Source organism: Myotis myotis, unplaced genomic scaffold (genome assembly GCF_014108235.1).
Source record: "Myotis myotis isolate mMyoMyo1 unplaced genomic scaffold, mMyoMyo1.p scaffold_m19_p_3, whole genome shotgun sequence".
Classification (NCBI taxonomy): domain Eukaryota; kingdom Metazoa; phylum Chordata; class Mammalia; order Chiroptera; family Vespertilionidae; genus Myotis; species Myotis myotis.
The window spans coordinates 176923905-176943319 of NW_023416335.1; the positions used below are offsets into that span (position 1 = coordinate 176923905).

Sequence of the window (19415 nt, forward strand, 5' to 3'; positions counted from 1 at the left end):
TGCAGTAGCAATGAAAATAATTTTATGGTTGGGTCACAACATGAGGAACTGTATTTAAAGGGCCAGAAGGTTGAGAACCACTGTTATATAGGAACAAGACAATGTTACAAACCTTCTAAACTATGTAAGAAACACAATACTACCTACTTTCAAGATAAATAAAAATAAACCAGAAAAAAAGCATTATTTAAAGAAAACAAACATCTAGTAAAAGATGATCATATATTTAAAAGTACACATTTAAGACCAGAAATTTCTTATCAAAGAATTCTAAATGATAAACTCAAATGACTGGTTTAAACCTACAGCCAAGAAAAGACAGTCAGTGTCTTCTTCCCCTGATGAGTTTTTAATCAAACATAGGGATTTTATCAAATTTCCAGAATGTATAATTTAAATAGTTTTTAGGGAAATGTAAATATACCTTTTTAATTCTCTGTTTTTCTTCCTCAGAAACTTTGAGCTTAATCTCCAAACTTGAAATTTTCTGCTGAAGCTGTATGTTTGATACATTGGCTACAGGATCCTCAGAATCATCCACAAGAGCAATTGTTCCATTACTTTTCTCATCAGTTAAACCCAATGGAAAAAGTGAGATATCCAGATCAGTGTGTGTTGATTGCTGAATCTAAACCACATTAAAAAAAAATATACAAGAGGGAAAAGTTTACACTGTACCAATAATGAAAACATCCAAAGGGCACCAGAAACCACATTTGGAAATGAAGTTGTAGCAAGGGTTCCGAAATTATTTCACCCTTTAAGTAAATCAACAGAAGACCTCAAACTATTACAACAACCTGATCTTTGCAGTAAGACACAAAATTTCCTCTAAACTTTAGAGTTCAAAGCATTTATTATTTTGCAAGCAAAGCACTAAAAACTTAAAACTTTTTCGTATGTCTGAAAGTGTATAATTAAGAAGAGGCATATCTGCTATCAGTTCTTAAATTTACACACACCAGAATTTGCTTATATTTTAAATTGTAAATCAGAATTTGAAATATATGTGTGTGTGTGTGTGTGTGTGTGTATAGATATATATATATATAAAAGCCTAAGCGACCAACCAACCGAAAAACTGAACAACGAAACGACAGGTCACTATGACATGTACTGGCTACCAGGGGGCAGACACTCAAAGAAGGGGATCAGTGTGCTCCCACAGTGGGAGCACCACTCAGCTGACAGAGGGGCACCAAACACAGGGCTCACAGCTAGCGAGCACCAGGCAAGCGCCACTGTGGCGGCACAAGCCTCTCCTGATCAGGACTGACTCAATGAGAGCCTGTGGCAGGCGCAGCGGGGCAGGCATGCACAGGAGCTGTAGGCAGGAGCGGCAGGCAGCATTGCACTGCTGGTTTTGGCCTGATCCCCATAGGCCACACTGAGGGACCCCACTGGTGCACAAATCCGTGCACCGGGACTCTAGTTTATTAATAACCTCTAATCAATCATCACTTCCTAGTAAAGATACCAGATAATTTGAGATTGTGTATAGCACCTGGAAAATTTGGATTAAATTCAGCATCTAGCTGCTAGCACAATGCCTGAGTCAACAAATATTTGAATGAATAAACTCTAAGACTGCAATCTTTTAAAATGTTACTATAAAATTGAAAAGAACACTCTAATACCTGAAAACATACAATTAGCGTCCTGAAAACAGAAATGATTATTCTTTATTTGTAATTATTTTCCCTTTTGAAGTTCAAGATTTGAAATAAACGAAGTCAATTTTAATAACAGGACACTCAAACCATATTTTGGTAACTAAGGTTACTTAAATACCTTGCAATTGTTCCCCAAAACAAACATATTATTCAGAATTCTAGATATTGCCTCAAAGTTAGAGTGTCTACAGAAATATTTTTCAGAAAGTTAAGAAAAGGAATCAGAAAATCTTTAAAAGTTAATTCAATCAGTATACAATTTTTTTTTAAAGCATGCAGATTTCCTATAAAGATAGGCTTGTCCTTACCTGTGCTTTAGGAACAGTTTGACTGACAATGGTGGTGTCTGCATGTGTAATCTCTGGTGATGAAATGATGGGCTCAGAAGAGAGGCAGCCAATGGTGGGAGAAGAGTGGTCATGGTCTAGTATAATCGCAGGAGAAGCTGGAGAAAGATGGACTCCAGAGACTGAAGGAAAACAAACAAAAAGATGATTGAAGAGAAAATAACGAACAGGTTGAAGGGAAGAAAAGAGAGTACAGAGAGGGAAAGGGAAGTAAAAGCAAAATGACTGAAAATGAGAATTCTATAACTATTCCTAAAGGGCCATTACCTGAAATCTAAAACTAGTGTTTCTAAATTTAACATGGTATTTCCACATGAGACTCAGGCAAACAAGATAATAATGTCTTAGTGTTTACATATAACATATTATCATTAGAAGTGCATTTCTAACTCAGAGAAAGTATTCAAACATATTACCTAACTATCAAGTTAGTTCAGAAAGAGCTCTAGCATACTTACTAGTGCCAGGCACAGGCACTCACTAGGCACTGAGAAGACAGCAGTGAGCAAGACAAGTCAGGCATCCATGAACTCAATGGCCTGATGACCCATATCCAAGTCAAATCAATTATTACAATACAGTCAGCAAAGGGGAAGAATAATTACTTTAAAATAATTACTCCAACTGTCTCAGTGTTAATTTCTTTTTCAACAACAATAGATTTTTCATATTGAAGTCAGTCAGTATGCCAACTTGTTTTTAAAGAAAAACAATGTTGAAATACAATTCTGTAATTAATTTCCCAACAAAACATTATTAGATTGTGATTAGATTTCAAATACAAAGGTCACAAAGGGAAAGCCAATTGCCAAGCATGAAATAAAACAAAAATATTGATGAGGGCAAAATAAACAGGTTATATATATTAATTTATTTTCATAGTAATATTACAATTTTGACAAAGGAAATAATGATATTAAAAAATTACATATCAATCAATGGGACACATTTATAGCAGTGTTTAGAATTCTTTCTAAAAATTCAAACACATGTATTTATACTATGCATTTTAAAGTTTAAGAAGAGTAAATTATTTTTAGAAGTAATCTATTTATATGTTCTGAATTTCTAAATTATAAAGACCTTTATTCCACATTGGCATTAGTGGCAACGTCAGCGAAGTTCTACCATAAATTCTGGAAGACAGCTCACAATGGAAATTGCATTTTTGCCTGAAGAAAAATATTTATAAGGTTAATAGGTATTAATAAACTAAACAATTTATCAATTTCTGATTGGTATCCTACAGCTATCATTTAGTTATCTTAGATATACTTTTACTTCATAGCAATTGTGTTTATAAAATAGTATGTGCCATACGTGAGAGGCATTCTAGCTTCTCACATAACGCATTTCTGTATTTAATGAAATACAGAAAACTAGAATTTCAACTCATATTTTTACTTGATATATCTGTCTCAGAAATGACTTTTTTCTAATCTTCATTATTCCATATGCTAAGATTTCTCTAAAATGTCAAAATAGAATTTCTAATTCTAAATTATAATTTATGAAATAAGTATTATAGCATAGTAGAGTGAATACAGCCCTGGTATTAAGACCATAGATTCTGGAACCTAATTGCCATGCCAGGTATAAAGCAATAAGCAAGTTTACTTCTCTCAGTTTCCTTATCTATAAAATTGGCAAAGATTTGCCAATCCTATATAATAAAGAGCTAACATGCTAATTAGAGTGGACTGCAGAAGGACCATCCAGAAAGACCAGTGGGTGGGGCCGCGGGGCCACGAGGCAGCCGGGCAGCAAGGGCTGAGGAAGCCGGGGCTGCGAGGGCCAAGCCCCTTGCATGAATTTCATGCATCGGGCCCCTAGTGAGGTATAAATTGACTAAATATGTATAGGTTTTATTATTGTGCTTATATTATTTTCATTATTATTTCAAAGATTAAAATTTGTTAGACAAGTATGTTTAATTCTGGGCATAAAAGTGACTATGATCCTGGATTCAAGAAACTCTTAAAAATATCATTCTGATCTAATACCTGAATATTTTTAAATCTCTATGTTTTTATATTTATAGCTAAAATCTGAGACAAGATTTCATGCTAATAAAAGTTAAATTCTCAATCCATAACATCATATGAGGAAAACAAGTAGGGAAAGTGGTAGAATAAAGAAAAGGAGGAAGAGAGGGAGGACACAAAGAAAACAGATAAATACAGGGAAGGGAAAAGGAAAGAGAGAGAGGAAAGTAGGAAGAGGGCAAGAGAGGCATCCTCAATTCAACCTCACACTTTCCACTAGCTACTGCCACCTATCACACTTTACCTTCATACCCAAATGTTTTATCTCCAAATGATTCCTGCCTCAATTGTCTTCTCACCTAACCCTCATCACTCCACAATTAAGATATTAATTTTCCTTTCAATTACTATTAAATCAAATGAACGCTCTTATCTTTCTTTAGTTCTTCAGAGCACTAATACTAATGACCCTCCTTTACCTTGAAAGTTCCCTTGGCACCTGTGAACCACTTTATCCTAGACTTCCTCCTAACATTTTGACTAATTTTTTTTGTTCCCTCTCAACCTTAAGATTCAGTTTTTTTCATGTTCTGATCTCAATATTCACATTATTCTGACCACTTTCAAAACTCATTATTTAAATTTTCACCTATAAGCTCCACTCTGCAGAGGTCCAGATCCATATATTCACCTAACTACCAGACAGTTCCATGTAGCTACCTAGTAGGTACATCAAACTTACCCATCATCTTACAGAAACTTGCTTTGTTTCACGCTCCCCATTTTAGCTAATAGTATCTCGATGAACTATTTGTCCAAGCCAGAAATGATACTACTAAGGGCTGACTTTATTCCAGTCACACTGTGCTACTAACAGTTACTGATTATGCCATACTGTTAAATACCTCTGTGACCTCACAATATTACTGCTTAAGTAAAAGCCATAGCTACAGAGTCAGAAATGGAATTTAATTTCAATAATAACAACTTACTTGTTACATAGCCTTGGGAAAATACGAATCGATATAAACCACTGATTCAGTATTCTGAAAATGGGGAAATATGTACCTCAAAATGACATTACACAGCTTGAATTAGGTAACATAAATAAGCTGCTTGGCTATACCAGATTGGTACATGGTAAATATTCAATAAAAGGAAACTGTCATTAAATTTCTTTGATCATTTGACAACATTCAAAAAAAAGCCTTTTTAGGACTCTCTTCACCTACTCCATTACCCACCCAACCACAAAATTTTAATTCCCCCGTCAAAATATTACAATTTTGACAAAGGAAATAATGATATTAAAACATTACATATCAATCTATGGGACACATTTATAGCAGTGTTTAGAAAAGTATTTATAGACTAGAACACATCAATTTTAAAAAACGAATTAATTCCCAACTCATGAACTAAATAGAAACAAAAAGGAAAAGAAAGCACAATACAAACAATAAAGATAATACAAATCTAAGTAAACTTAAAAAGTAGATCTAATTAATAAAAAATTCTGAATGTCTAAAAAAGTAAACAAAATAGTAGGTAACTGATTAACAATAAAAGAACAAAAGTACAAATATACAAATTAAATGACAAATGGAACATAATAATTACAACAGAAGAAGTCTTTAAATCATAAAACTCCTCTACAGAATTCTCAGTAAATACATTTTAAATTCTATTTTTCAAAATGTGTAATACATGACCACAGAAATATAGTTTATAAAAGCTGATTCGATTAGAGCTAAAAAAAATTAACCCTAGCTGGTTTGGCTCAATGAATAGAGCGTCAGCCTGCGGACTGAAGGGTCCCAGGTTCAATTCTGGCCAAGGGCAGATGCCTGGGTTGCAGGCTCGATCTCCAGTAGGGGACGTGCAGGAGGCAGCCAATCAATGATTCTCTCTCATCACTGATGTTTCTATCTCTCTCCCCCTCTCCCTTCCTCTCTAAAATAATAAAATATGTTTTATTAATAAATAAATATAAAATAAAAATAATTAATGCTCTAAAATTGGTCCAAAGCATTAAAAATAAAGAAAACTTCCTTAGCTTACATAACAGTAACATAACATTAATAGCTAAGCCTGATAAAGACAGTACAAAAACAGAATAATTAGAGATTATTAGAGTATCACACAAAAATAATGAGGCAAAAGTTCTAAATCAAATGTTAGTAAAGAAAGTCCTACACCATACTGAGAACATGTTTTGAATGAACAAGTGAGATTTGTTCCAGGAAAGGATAGTTCATTATTAGGGAATTCATTAATACAACACATCATACTGATAGGCTTAAATAGAAAATGATGTTTTATCTCTAAGACTGAAAATACTTTTAGTAAAAATGAACACTCAAGAAAATAGGAATTGATGGATACTTTCTTGACATAATAAATATAGACCCTAGTCCTAAGTCAGCATGTTAATTAATGAGAAAAAAAAAGATCAAATTAGATTAATTCCTCTACGGTCAAAAACAAGACAAGGATGGATGTCTACTATCTCCATACCATTTAACATTGCACTAAAGGCATAAGCTAATGCAATTAGGCAAGATAAATTAAATAAATGTGTAAAAATAGAAGAAGAAAAATTATCTCATGTTCCTACTAAAGTCAAACCGTAAACACAATCAGTAAAGAAGAAAGATATAAACTTCATGAATAGAAATGAATAGCATTCATATGTAAAAATAATAGGGGATTTAATGTTAAAGAAAATACTACTTTCTATAGCCACAAAAAAGATAAAATATTGAGGAATAAATTTAGCAAGAAGCATGAGGAAAACTTTAAAACACTTCTAAAAGACTCAAAGGTATACCTGAACAAAGGTAAAGATATCCCTTGTAATTAGTTAGGGAACTAAGTATCATAAAGATGTCAATCCTCCCTTAGTTATTTTACTTTATTTTTAATTTTTAAAATTATTGTTGAGAGTATTAAAGATGCACACTTCCCCCCCCCCAATACCCTCTTCCACCCAGTTCCCAACCCACCCCAAGCCTTCACCACCCTATTGTCTGTGTTCATAGGTAATGCATATATGCATATAAATTCTTTTGTTAATCCCTTCCTGCCCCACCCTCCTCCCTTCCCTCTGAGATTCATCAGTCTGTTCCATATTTCCATGCCTCTGGTTCTATTTTATTCATCAATTTCTGTTGTTGTTGTTCATTAGATTCCTTGTTCGTTTTTGATTTTTAGTTTCAATTGTTGATAGATATGTATTTATTGCCATTTTATTGTTCATATTTTTTCTCCTCCTCCTCTTCCTCCTCCTTCTTCTCCTTCTTCTTTTTCTTCTTCTTCTGATTCATCTGCTGCTGCTGCTTCTTTTTGTTACTCACTGCTTTCTCTTGCTGCTTTTAAGATTCTCTCTTTGTCTTTAACTTTTGGCATTTTAATTATGTGTCTTGGTGTGGGCCTCTTTGGGTTCTTCTTGTTTGGGAATCTGTGCTTCCTGGACTTGTAAGTCTAATCCTCTCACTCAAGGATCTTAATGAGAGTTTCATGGGTATTAATGAGACTTTCAAGGATCTTAGTGAGATTTTCAAAGACATGAAAAAGGACCAGTCAGAAATTAATCATACACTAACTGAAATAAAGAATAATTTATAGGGGTTCAACAGTAGAGTAGAGGATTTCAAGAATCAAATCAATGATTTGGAATATGAGGGATAAAAAAACAACCAATCAGAAGAGCAATCCAAAAATATGAAGATAGTGTAAAGAGCCTCTGGGACAACTTCAAGCACACAAACATTCGCATTGTAGGGGTGCCAAAAGGAAAAGAGAAAGAGCAAGACTACTGAAAACTTATTTGAAGAAATAATGACAGAAAAAAATCCCTTAATTAATTTATAGACCTAATATAAATCCAATAATAGTATCAATAAGCTTTTTTTTATAATGGAACTAGACAAATGGACATTAAACATCATATGGAAGAAGTAAAAATACAAAAAAGACAGGAAAAAACAAAAAAAAAATATAAGGAGGGTACTAGACCCTCTTATTAAAATATACTAATTTAAAAACTATACTAAAACATACTACGTACCTTATTAATATAATACTGCATTGAATTACATAAAAACATAAGATGCACCCTTTATAATTTAAACAGTTTGGTGCAGCAATTAATAGACTAGAAAGTCCAGAAATAGACCCATGTCAGTGTGAAACTTTAGTATATGGTAGGAGTGGCATTTCAAGTAACTGAGATAAAGATGGGCTTGTTTATAAAAAGTGCCAGGACAACTGATTAGTCATTTGAAAAAAGATGAGATAAAAAAATAAATAAATAAACTCCAAATCGATCAGAAATCAAAACAATTTTTAAAAGAACAGGGGAAATATGAGTGAGTTCCTCTTTACCTTGGGTGTAAAAACAAAAAAAAACAAAAAGAGGAGCTTTTTAACTATGACTTGATTCCAAGTACAAAAAAAAAGATGTATACATTTGACTCTAGGACAAGTAACAATGTTTTCTTCCAAAAAATATCTTAAATAGAATCAAGAAAAAACTGACAAATTAAGAAAAAAGATATGTGTAATTCATATCACAGGTAACGGCTAATATTCCTAAATAATAAAAAGAACATTTAAAACTTGGGGATGGGGGGGGAGGGAGGGCGCGGATTGCAAAAGAACAGCCTATAGAATAATGGGCACAAAAATGTAAACAGTTAATTCACTAAAAAAGAAAATCTACAAATAGGCCTTACATCTGTAAAAAGATGCAGATGTGCCTTACCTGGTTTGGCTCAGTGGATAGAGCGTCAGCCTGCAGACTGAAGGGTCCCAGGTTCGATTCTGGTCAAGGGCACATGCCTAGGTTGCAGGCTTGATCCCCAGTAGGGGATGTGCAGGAGGCAGCCAATCAATGATTCTCTCTTATCACTGATGTTTCTATCTCTCTTTCCCTCTTCTTTCCTCTCTGAAATCAAAAAGTTAAAAAATAAAAAGATACAGATGCATGCATCTACTCATTTGTCATAAAGGAAACACAGAAAAGATAAAACTAATGAGACAGATAGGTGGAATAAAATGAACAGGCAGAAGGAATGAATATTGAGAAATATCTCTTCACTGAATAGTTGTTTTAAAAATGGTTCTGAGTTTTAGAACCATGTCAATGTTTCACATACTCAATAAAATAAACCAGCAGGGAAAGAGGGGAGTTAAATCCTAAAATACAAAGAGCAACAAGTGAATTAAACCATATTTCAAATGAATAACTTAAGCACAATTACAAGTGTGGGGGCAGGAGGGTAGGATGTGTGGAACTAATGTTAAGTTACTTTCGGACACAATATTTTAGACTGCATGGCCTCAGTATAAGAAAAAAAAGAATGTTAAATAAACATTGAAACAGAAAGAGGAAGAAGAAAATAAGGAAGAGGGGGAAAAAGAATAAAAATAAAGCAAATGTAAAATGTTAACATCTGAAGAAAATGAATAAAGAGTATATAAAATTATTTGTTCATTTCTTGCAGCTTTTTGGTAAGTTAAAATAAAAAATATCAGAGGAAAGAGGTAAAAGGGAAAATATATAACAGACAAGAGTTTCAGAAATTACTCATAAGGGGAAAAACCTGATATCAACAAAAGTCTTTCCCATGCAAAGTGCTAAAGAAACACTTGGTATTACTAAAAACGTGTATAAGAATACTCCTAGAAGTACTCTTCAAATAGTAAATAAGTGACAATAGCCAAAATGCCCACAGTCCAATAGTTAAATGAGCAGTGGCATACATTAGAATAGCTTTTAGTCAGGAACTACAGGTTCCTGCATAAATATGCAACAACATGGATGAGTCTTAGAAACATACATTAAAGCCCAGCTGGCATGGCTCAGTGGTTGAGCATTGACCTATGAACCAGGAGGTCTTGGTTCAATTCCCAGTCAGAGCACATGCCCGAGTTGCAGGCTTGATCCCCAGTAGGGGACATGAAGGAGGCAGTCGATCAATGATTCGCTCTCATCATTGATGTTTCTCTCCTCTCTCCCTCTCCCTTCCTCTCTGAAATCAATAAAAATATTTTTTTAAAAAAAGAAACATAAATTTGTGTAAAAAGTAAATTGCAGGAGAGTTCACACAGTATTAACCCATTTTATAAGTCACATAAACAAGCCAAACTCTTTAGAGATATATGTACATATACAAAAAATGATTTTTACAAAAGCAGGGAAATAATAAATATTTAGGACAGTGGTTTCTTCTGGGGAGAAAGCAAGAGGGAAATGACAGAAGGGAAGTACTAGAATTGATAATGTTATATTTCTTAAGTTAAATGGTAGATTCACAAGTGTAATTTTGAAATATAATGAAGAGACAATAATTACACATGCTTAAAAAAATAATGCTGAAGACTTCTTGTTTAATGCCCTTACTGGTTGTAGTGCCATGTTGGGCCATGTTTTCTCACAGATCAAAACTTGCTCTGGATAAATAAGTTAGAAAAAAAAAAACTAATAGGGACCAATAAATTTACTCAAAGAAATGATGCTTTTGTGAGAAGACGTCAAGAATCAATACTAGCTGGCAAACAAGATTTGGAGTTACAAGCCTTTCTGACATCCTGCTTATCACATCAATTCTTATTTCAGACATAAGGAATGCTGAACCTAAAATGACTATAATTTATTTACATGTGCTTTCAACTTATGAATAATTAGTGGGATTTTCAGAAATTTGTTTGACTTGATAATATAAATGATTACTAAATATATCATAATCCACATCCTATTTTTAAAATAAAATGAAAAAACAAATGAGTAGTGCTATGAAATAAAAGAAAAAATAAAAACGTATCACCATCTACATGAAAACAAGATTTTTTCCAGTTATTATCTAAGTTTTTAATTATGCTGGAATATACACATCTTCACTGAATTTTAGGTGACTGTCTAATAACAAAAACTCACCCTCAAAATATCAACATCAGTAAATATTGTCCACATATATAGACCCAAAATATTAATAATTTTTATTGTATACATGTTTGTGTGTTTTTGTAATCCTCATTTGAGGACATGCTTGGAGAGAGAGAGAGAGAGAGAGAAACATCTATGTGAGAGAGAAACATGGACAGTCTGACCCAGGAATTGAACCTACAATGCAGGTATGTGCTCTGACTGGGAAAGGAACCAGCGTACCTTCAGAGTACAGGACAAAGCTGAGGACAAAGCTCAACCAACTGAGCTACTCCAGTCAGGCAACTGTATACATGTTTTACATATGTTTTTGTAATATATAGGGAAATTTAAGCTTAATAACAGAAAAGTACAAATTCCAATATGTAAAATATAATTATCTCTTCATCTAACCAAGAAGATACAATTTAAAGTTTCAGACTTCTATAGTATTCTTTGATCTATTAAAATTTGACAGCTGTCAGTTTTCATGCTCAAAATCTTTAAACTAAGAAGATCAAATGTACCCAACAGGAATAAACTCAGTCAAAAATTTTTTAAGAAGTAGAAATTTACAAATTTGTATCTTTGGAAATCTTATTTGTTTGCTGGATTTTAAGTCTTAAGCAAGAGTACAGAGACAGTGTGCTTCATTTCAAATGAAAATTCCTTGATTTCCTAACACTTGGATACAAGGTCAGTATACACTCCTTTACAACTATAATGCTAATCTAAAGTGCAATTAATGGCAGTTTTCCATCTTTAACATTATAATGGTAATTCAAGTTCATTGGGTGTATCATTTTTCATTGATGGACCTCTTGTAAAACACAAACAGCCCACTACGTCAGAACACCAGACAAGCAAAGGACACTAAGTTTCCAAATAGTATGCAATTTTTTTTCCAGTAATTCTGCTTGTGGTCAACTCTGTTTTGTTTCCATAAGAATAACACTTAAAAAGTCTAAACTAGAAACAGGTGTAAACACCCATGCATTTAACTATACACAAAGAAATCTGTTTATCCCTGTTAATGGTTAAGTAATTCAAGAAGATAACACCAATAAAATGATAATAATTTTTACAACTTTTTACTTAGAAAATATTTTTGGTCTTTAATTTTCATTCAAACACTTTCTTACCCAATCCCTGCCTCTCTTTTTCAGAATTCTCCCATCTCATAGGTTCATTAGAGGTTGGTGATTATCTTTCAGAATATTCCATCTTACTCAAATCCTCTGTTACCTTAATTTACTGGTATACTCAGGTCATTACATGAACCCACCTTTACTATTCAATACTCATTCATTTTTAAAAATAACTTATTGACTGAAATCACACATTTATGGAAAACAAAGAATATGAATGAATTTTGGAGGGTCCAAATAGCATATCTAAAATTTAAAAGAAGATTTTTAACTCAATACAACATGATGAGATACTTAAGGGAAAAGATGCTTGTACTCTTTCAGGACTCCTTTAACTGTTCATTCATTAAAAATACAATTGCAGAGTAACAACATATTCGAGACACTATGCAATGAATGATACAACACAATTCCTTAGAAAATTTGCCCTAATAATATCATACTGGTATTGCAAACAAAGTATTTAGTAGTTAGATATTATGAAAAGACCTGTTATTGTTAGTAGGGTTGATATTACTATTGGGACACCCCAAATATCAAATGATTAAAATAAAATACCAGTGGATTTGCAGGAAATAAGCATTTAATAAGCCAATCTTCTCTTGAGGATGTATTTAAACACTTAATAGAAATTATTTTAAAAATTAAATACTTAAAATATAACATAAAAATACATTACTGCTCCTCAAATAAAAGGTAAAATTTGATTCTCATAGAGATATAAAGTGAATATATGGGAAAGATGTATTTTTTCTATTCATACAATAAGGGAACCAGGCAAAAGTTATACCAGTTCAAGGAAAAGTCAAATTAGATCTAATTTATTGGGAGTAGAGCAATGTTGAAATAAATTGCAAATGGAAGTGAAACATTTTTCCAAAGGGGAGAAGAAAGTTAATCAATATTGTACTAGACACCACAGAAGTTATATGTCTACCTACAACACATACATAAGAGCTCAGAGATAATGCACAGAGCCAGAAGGAGATAACTCTGAAACTTGTGCTGAATGTAGACAGTGCATAGTTTTCATTAAAAAACTATTTCAGCTACGAATAGCTCAAATTATTTAAGCTAAAAAAAAAAAAAAAAAAGGAGAAAGAACTGTCATTGACTGAGTGTAACTTTGTACCAGGCATTATGCAAAATGTGTTTGTGTGCCAAATTATTTGATCCTTACAATAACAACCATTTTCCAAATAAAGAACCTATTGCTTTAGGTTTAGTTATTATGTTCATAATGTCACAGCTAGAAGATTGCCAAGTCATGATCAAAATCCATATCCATTTGACTACAAAGCTCACACTCCCTACTCCACAATGATTAAAAATACAAGTTAACACACTGGCTGGTGTGGCTCAGTGGCTGAGTATCGACCTATGAAGCAGGAGGTCATAGTTCCATTCCCAGTCAGGGCACATCCTGGGTTCCAGGCTCAATCCTCAGGAGGGAGTATGCAGGAGGTAGCCAATCAATGATTCTCATCATTGATGTTACTATCTCTCCCTCTCACTTCCACTCTGAAATCACTAAAAATATATGTAAAAAATGTCATTATATAAAAAAAAAAAAAGAAACACAAGTTAACTGCATTATTTTCTGTGTTCATGGGTCATGCATGTATGCATATAAGTTCTTCGGTTGAACTCTTCTGAAGGCCAGGAAGAAGGTGGGAGTGAGGAGGAGAGGGTCAATGGGGGAAGAAGAAGGGAGTGGGGGGAATCTGTAATACTTTCAACAATAATGATAAATTTTAAACAAAATAAAAATTTAAAAACACAAAAAATCAGAGTTTTGTGTTTGTTTGGCTGTGTGTGTGTGTGTTTTCTAGTATATAAACAAACAATTAAAAATGTAAATCAAAGAAACAAAATATAGACCACTTAATAATAAAAGCATAAAGAAAAGGAAGATGAAAATTTAAAAAGAATTTAATAAAACTAAATTTCTCAATGAAATCCATATATAAATGATACCAACCACTAAAGTTACCGGTTATTAAAACTTAAAAAGAAATAAAAGCATGCCTAACTAGCATACATACAATAATTTAACAATGCCAATTAAAAGACTAAAGTAAAACCAACAGTCCTCAAATAAATTACTATATTCTACTACCAACTGAAAGCAAAACTAATTAAGGAATCAAAATTAGTTGAAAATCTACTTCTGCCCTTCCAGTGAAACAAATGGCAAAGGAAATAATCATAATGTGTGAATATTAGCAAAATGCAACTCACAATTACTTCTTTCATCTTGTTTAAATCTTCAATATAAAGCTTACCACAATTTCCATTCTCTTTAAGCTACAAAGATTATTTCCTATTCTCTCTTCTGTGTGTGCTAATCTTTCTTCAATTGCTGTTTTCTTCTCTTATTCTACTATTCTTACTATTTTCTTTCTATCTGTCCGAGCCACTCTTGCTATAAAGTTTTTATAAAGTATATTAAAACTTTTGACTTAATTACTACGTTTCTTGAACTTAAAATATCTTCTTTTTCTATTATCTAAATCATAAAATAGAAACATCAAAAAAAATGTTTTACAGCAACATACTGACAGGTATTAGTAGATTACAATGTAAGTCTCATTTGCCAGAAGCCGACTCACCCTATCAAAATGAAATAAAAAGCCCCATAATAATTTTCAGAGTTTACACAAGTATCATTGTATACAAATGGTACTGTTCAAGTTAGAGCCTTCAGGGTATTTTGCCCACATTTATGTCTGAAGCATCTACCAAGAATGTCAAACTTGTGGCCAGTGGGCCTCATGCCTTGTTTATTTAATACTATAGACCCGGTGCATGAAAATTTGTGCACTGGGGCGGGGGGGACGCGGTTCCCCTCAGCCTGGCCTGTGCCCTGTCACAGTCCAGGCAACCTCAGGGGATATCCGACTGAGGGCTTAGGCCTTCTCCCCCCCCACCCCCCAGGAGGCGACCAGTGGGCTGATCAGGGGAAGGTGCTGGCTGGCGAGCGGCCGATCGCTCCTCTGCCACCACTCGCCCATCGCCGTCTCCTCCCTATGCCTGCTGGAACGCGCCTTGGCTGGCCTGGCACCGCCTGCTCACCAGCCCCGCTCCCCCACTGACCAGCCGTTCCACCATTTGGTCAATTTACATATTATACTTTTATTATATTAATAATAAAATATATTTTATTATATTAAATACAGTACTATATTTAAGTATTCCTATCAAAGTTAACCAGCATCTACATACTATATATATGTAACCATCTATGTGGCTGTTTTTTGTTGTTAATCCTCTCCTGAGGATATTTATTCCAGGGATGGAACATGCAAGCCAGGTACATGCCCTTGACTGGGAATCGACCCCAAGACACTTGAGTGCACAGACCAATGCTCTAACCACTTAGCTACAACAGCCAGGGTAATCTATGTGGCTTTTATAAACTACTAGAGGCCCGGTGCACGAAATTCATGCACAGGAGGGTAGGTCCCTCAGCCTGGCCTGCACCCTCTCCAATCTGGGATTCCCAAGGGATGTCTGACTGCCTCTTGCAATCCGGGACTGCTGCCTCCTAACCGCTTGTCTGCCTGCCTGCCTGTTCACCCCTAACCCCTCTGCCTGCCTGCCTGATCGCTCCTAACTGCTCCCCTACCAGCCTGATCACCCCTAACTGCTTTTGCCCTGCCCCACACCCGGGACCCAGGATTCCCTCCTCCGGTTGGCCACAGGCACCCAGGATCCAGGTCAGCTTCATCCAGGCTAGCTGCAGTCACAGGGGACCATGGGTGGGTGGCTTTGCCTGGGCCACAGCCACAGGCCCCTGGGACCACAGGGCGGGCGGCTTGTCCCTCTCCCGGGCTGTAGACTGTCTGGTCCCCATTCCTCTCTCGCGAGCTTATTTGTGCCTGGCTGGTCCCCATTCCTATCTCATGAGCTCATTTGTGCCTGACTGATCTCCATTTCTCTCTCCCCAGTGTTGAGTGTCTGAGCCGTTATGGCGTGAGGGCGTGATAACCATTTTCATATTAGCTCTTTATTACACAGGAGGATAATCATAAGAGTTTTCAACACTAGGAGGCCATCTTTTTATCAATATGATAAAAATACTATTCTTTAAAAAACTAAGCATACCATCATATTCTTAAAATTAGATCTCTAAGTACATCTAACAACAAACAAAAATGGGGACTCAAAAGCAAAATTTGAGCAAACTACATGTTATAAAACTCTAAATTCTGCTGGACATCATTATATCCTCTTTGCCAACAATTTAAAAGAGCTATTAGCCACCTAGTAGCCAGCAGCAGCTGTTAGACAACTAAACTCTTAGAATTACCTCCAAAAAATTTTATATACCCAAATCCCAAAGTATGTAGTTTAAAGTTCTCTTACCATTATATTTATTAAAATTAATGAACCATGTGGTTAAAATAAATGGAAAATTGTGTATACAACCTGCAGATCTCAAAGTAAAAATAAAATAGGGGGATATCCTTTGTCTAAGGAATGTTTGTCAGAAAAGAGTGCAGTGAAATGCTAAAATCGTATTTTTTTTAAAGCATAAAAGACTAAAACAAGCAAAAATAATACAAAATTTAATAAATAATACCAATGCTGTAAAACCCTAAACTTTTTAAAAACGAATTCATGACTGAAGCTTTATAAACTGCTCATTTAAGGGAAATCATGTGAAGTTTAAAATATTCAGTATTTAACTCACCAAAAAAAAGAGTGACAATTAACTGCAATATAATCCTACATCTATAATTGACAACAACAAAAACCCACACACAGTTGGCTTATATTGCCTTGATTAATACTCATTTTATTGATTATAAAGGTATAATTTAGAAAAGAAAAACAACTCTGTGATCAGAGGTGCATCAATAACTTAAATGGATACAGGGTGTCGCAAAATCATGTATACATACTTTAACAGCTGATTGCTCAACTGATGTTTCTTTCTTTTCAGCCAGACTAAGCTTTGAACAAAGGAAATTCATCCTGAAATGCTACTGGAAGTTTGAAAATGCAGTTGAAGTACAAACACTGCCTTTGTAATTATTCAAAGAGTGTCTACATTTTTTCAAGGGGACACAGGATACCCCAAAGAAATGTATACACACTTTAACAGCTGATAACTCAATTTTCACTGCCTTCAGGTTTAGCTGATTTGAGATAATGGGTGAAACCATGCTAAGCTTTGAACAAAGAAAATCTATCCACTAGACTTTTTTTATGGGGATACATAAAAGATAAAGTGTATGGTACAAAACCAGCAATAGTTGATAAATTAAGGGCACACAAATACTGAACGAAAGGATTCTTGATGTTTGCCATTCCATTGCTTTGAGTTATTAGTGGTGCTTGGACCAAAATGGTCATCAGTTAGGAAATAGGCATTGACAAAAAAAATTACTAATTTTTGTAGATTCTTTTAAATTTTAAAAATGAACTGTATGTTAATAAACACAGACTTTATAATCATTCAAAGTATATATACATTTTTGGGACACTCTATATTTACTCTTCTCACTGTACCCTTTAAGGTAACTGAAGCCATTCCTCACAGGAAGGCATAGAAGAGCAAGGAAAAACTGAACTTTAATAACTAGAAACACATCCCAGATCTACTCTTAGAATTCAGTCTTTCAGTACAGTCACTGGGCCTTGATGTCCTCATTTAGAAAACAAACAAAATAACACTATTTTACTCAAAAATTTTTTAGGAATATGACTGGGAACTGTTTTAAAAACAAAGTTATTAGAAAAAAAATCATCACATAAGTGATCAAAACATACAGATATGAAGTCTCCTAAATAAGAGAAAATTATTTCAAAGATAGAAAGCCGGAAATATAAAATCTTAATTTATCTTGTTAACATATTTAATGAAATGATGCAAATAATCAGAAAAAAAGATTGGTTAATCTGCCACCATAAACTTAAAAAGAAAGTTTAGACAAATATTGGCAGAGTCTGTCTATGTATTATCCAGGGAAAAGGACACTTAAGCCAACATTTTAAATATTACAATCCTCTTGGCAAAACAATCTCTATAATGTAAAAGGAACATGCATTCTCAACATAATGTCATTAAACTCAATTTACTTAACTCTCTTTATTCTAATCCCATGTTCACCACACACGTTTTGATCATAAGGTGGTTTACCATGTGTTCTGCCTATGGGGAGAGAATGGTCTCTGAGTATTCCATTCTCTGGCAGAGAATTTTCTCATTGTAAGTTAATAAGTTAACATTGTTTTTATATTTACATTTAAAATTCACAAACTGAGTTTGTCTCTGAGATGAATATGTTCTCAATATATTGACAAAATTAGATTACTGAGTCTGCAAGGGCAGTTCCCAACCTTGAACAGAGGCAAATTTAACAAGAAAATAACTGCCCATCGCTAAGGCCTCTTTGGAGAAAATGTGCCAAACTTCTCACCCGGTTACAACATCCCAGTGTCTGTAACCAAAGCAGTAGATAGAAAAAATTTTACATTTTACAGTTAATGAGATCTAAAAATTTCATGTTTGTTACCTTTATTTTCCTGCTAAACAGTTACAGATTAAGACTAAATGGACCTTTCCTGATTTCCTAATAGCAGTTCTTTCCATCCACTCTCCATAATCATAATATAATGCTATTTGGGGGAATATTCCATAAAACTTTTCAAATTCTTGGAAACAGAGATTAAAAATTGTTGCTTCTTTAGAGGCTATTTACAGGAGGGGATAGTTAATATATGCTATTTCACAAGGAGTAGTGCAAAGACCAGGCAAAAGGGAAAAAAAAAGAACACACCATTTTGGAGTAAATAGCCTACTTCTTTAATCCTCATTGCTAACCATGAATAAAATTGTGCTACTTTAATCCCAGGACACACACAATTCATAAAAACTAAGTAAAGCCTGGCCATGTTTATGGAGATGAAAAAGGACAGGCTGACAATTACTATGACTATAGATAGACATTAAATACAAAAAGGTATAATAATCACAAAAGGTGATAGAAGGAAGTGTTAGAAAGTCCAGAAAAACTAATTTATATCAGACATACATCCTCAAAAGCTATCTGAGTACACTAATTTTTTCATCAAGAAAACAAAGTTTATTAATACTATAACAAATATGTGCCGCGAAAATACTACCCTAAAATTTGAGTGAAATGTTTGTCTCAACATAAGTTTTTTGCCACAAAAAAAGTTTGAGAAACTTCTGTTGGCCAATTTAGAATTATAAACAGTGATGACCTATGTATTAAAGGCATCACTGTAGTAGCTGTGTTAAGAATAGATTGCTGTGGGGAAGAGTAGAATAGATGAGATATATTCAGTATGTTTTCTTTTTT

The 19415-nt window shown here is 34.0% G+C and overlaps 1 protein-coding gene across 6 annotated transcripts in view; it reads right to left on the reverse strand.

Annotated features, from left to right (window-relative positions):
• CCDC91 (coiled-coil domain containing 91) overlaps nucleotides 1-19415 on the reverse strand; it is a 280530-nt gene that overhangs the window by 185379 nt on the left and 75736 nt on the right. For 4 of the 6 annotated variants that reach the window (XM_036299629.1, XM_036299630.1, XM_036299631.1 and 1 more), the window contains 2 exons: nucleotides 1982-2142; nucleotides 425-628 (listed from right to left, as the gene is read on the reverse strand). In XM_036299629.1, the coding sequence (XP_036155522.1) occupies nucleotides 425-628; nucleotides 1982-2142 (365 nt within the window). Of the gene's footprint in view, nucleotides 1-424; nucleotides 629-1981; nucleotides 2143-3103; nucleotides 3193-8770; nucleotides 8794-19415 lie in introns of those variants that run through there. The other 2 variants (XM_036299633.1, XM_036299632.1) reach the window with 2 other exon arrangements.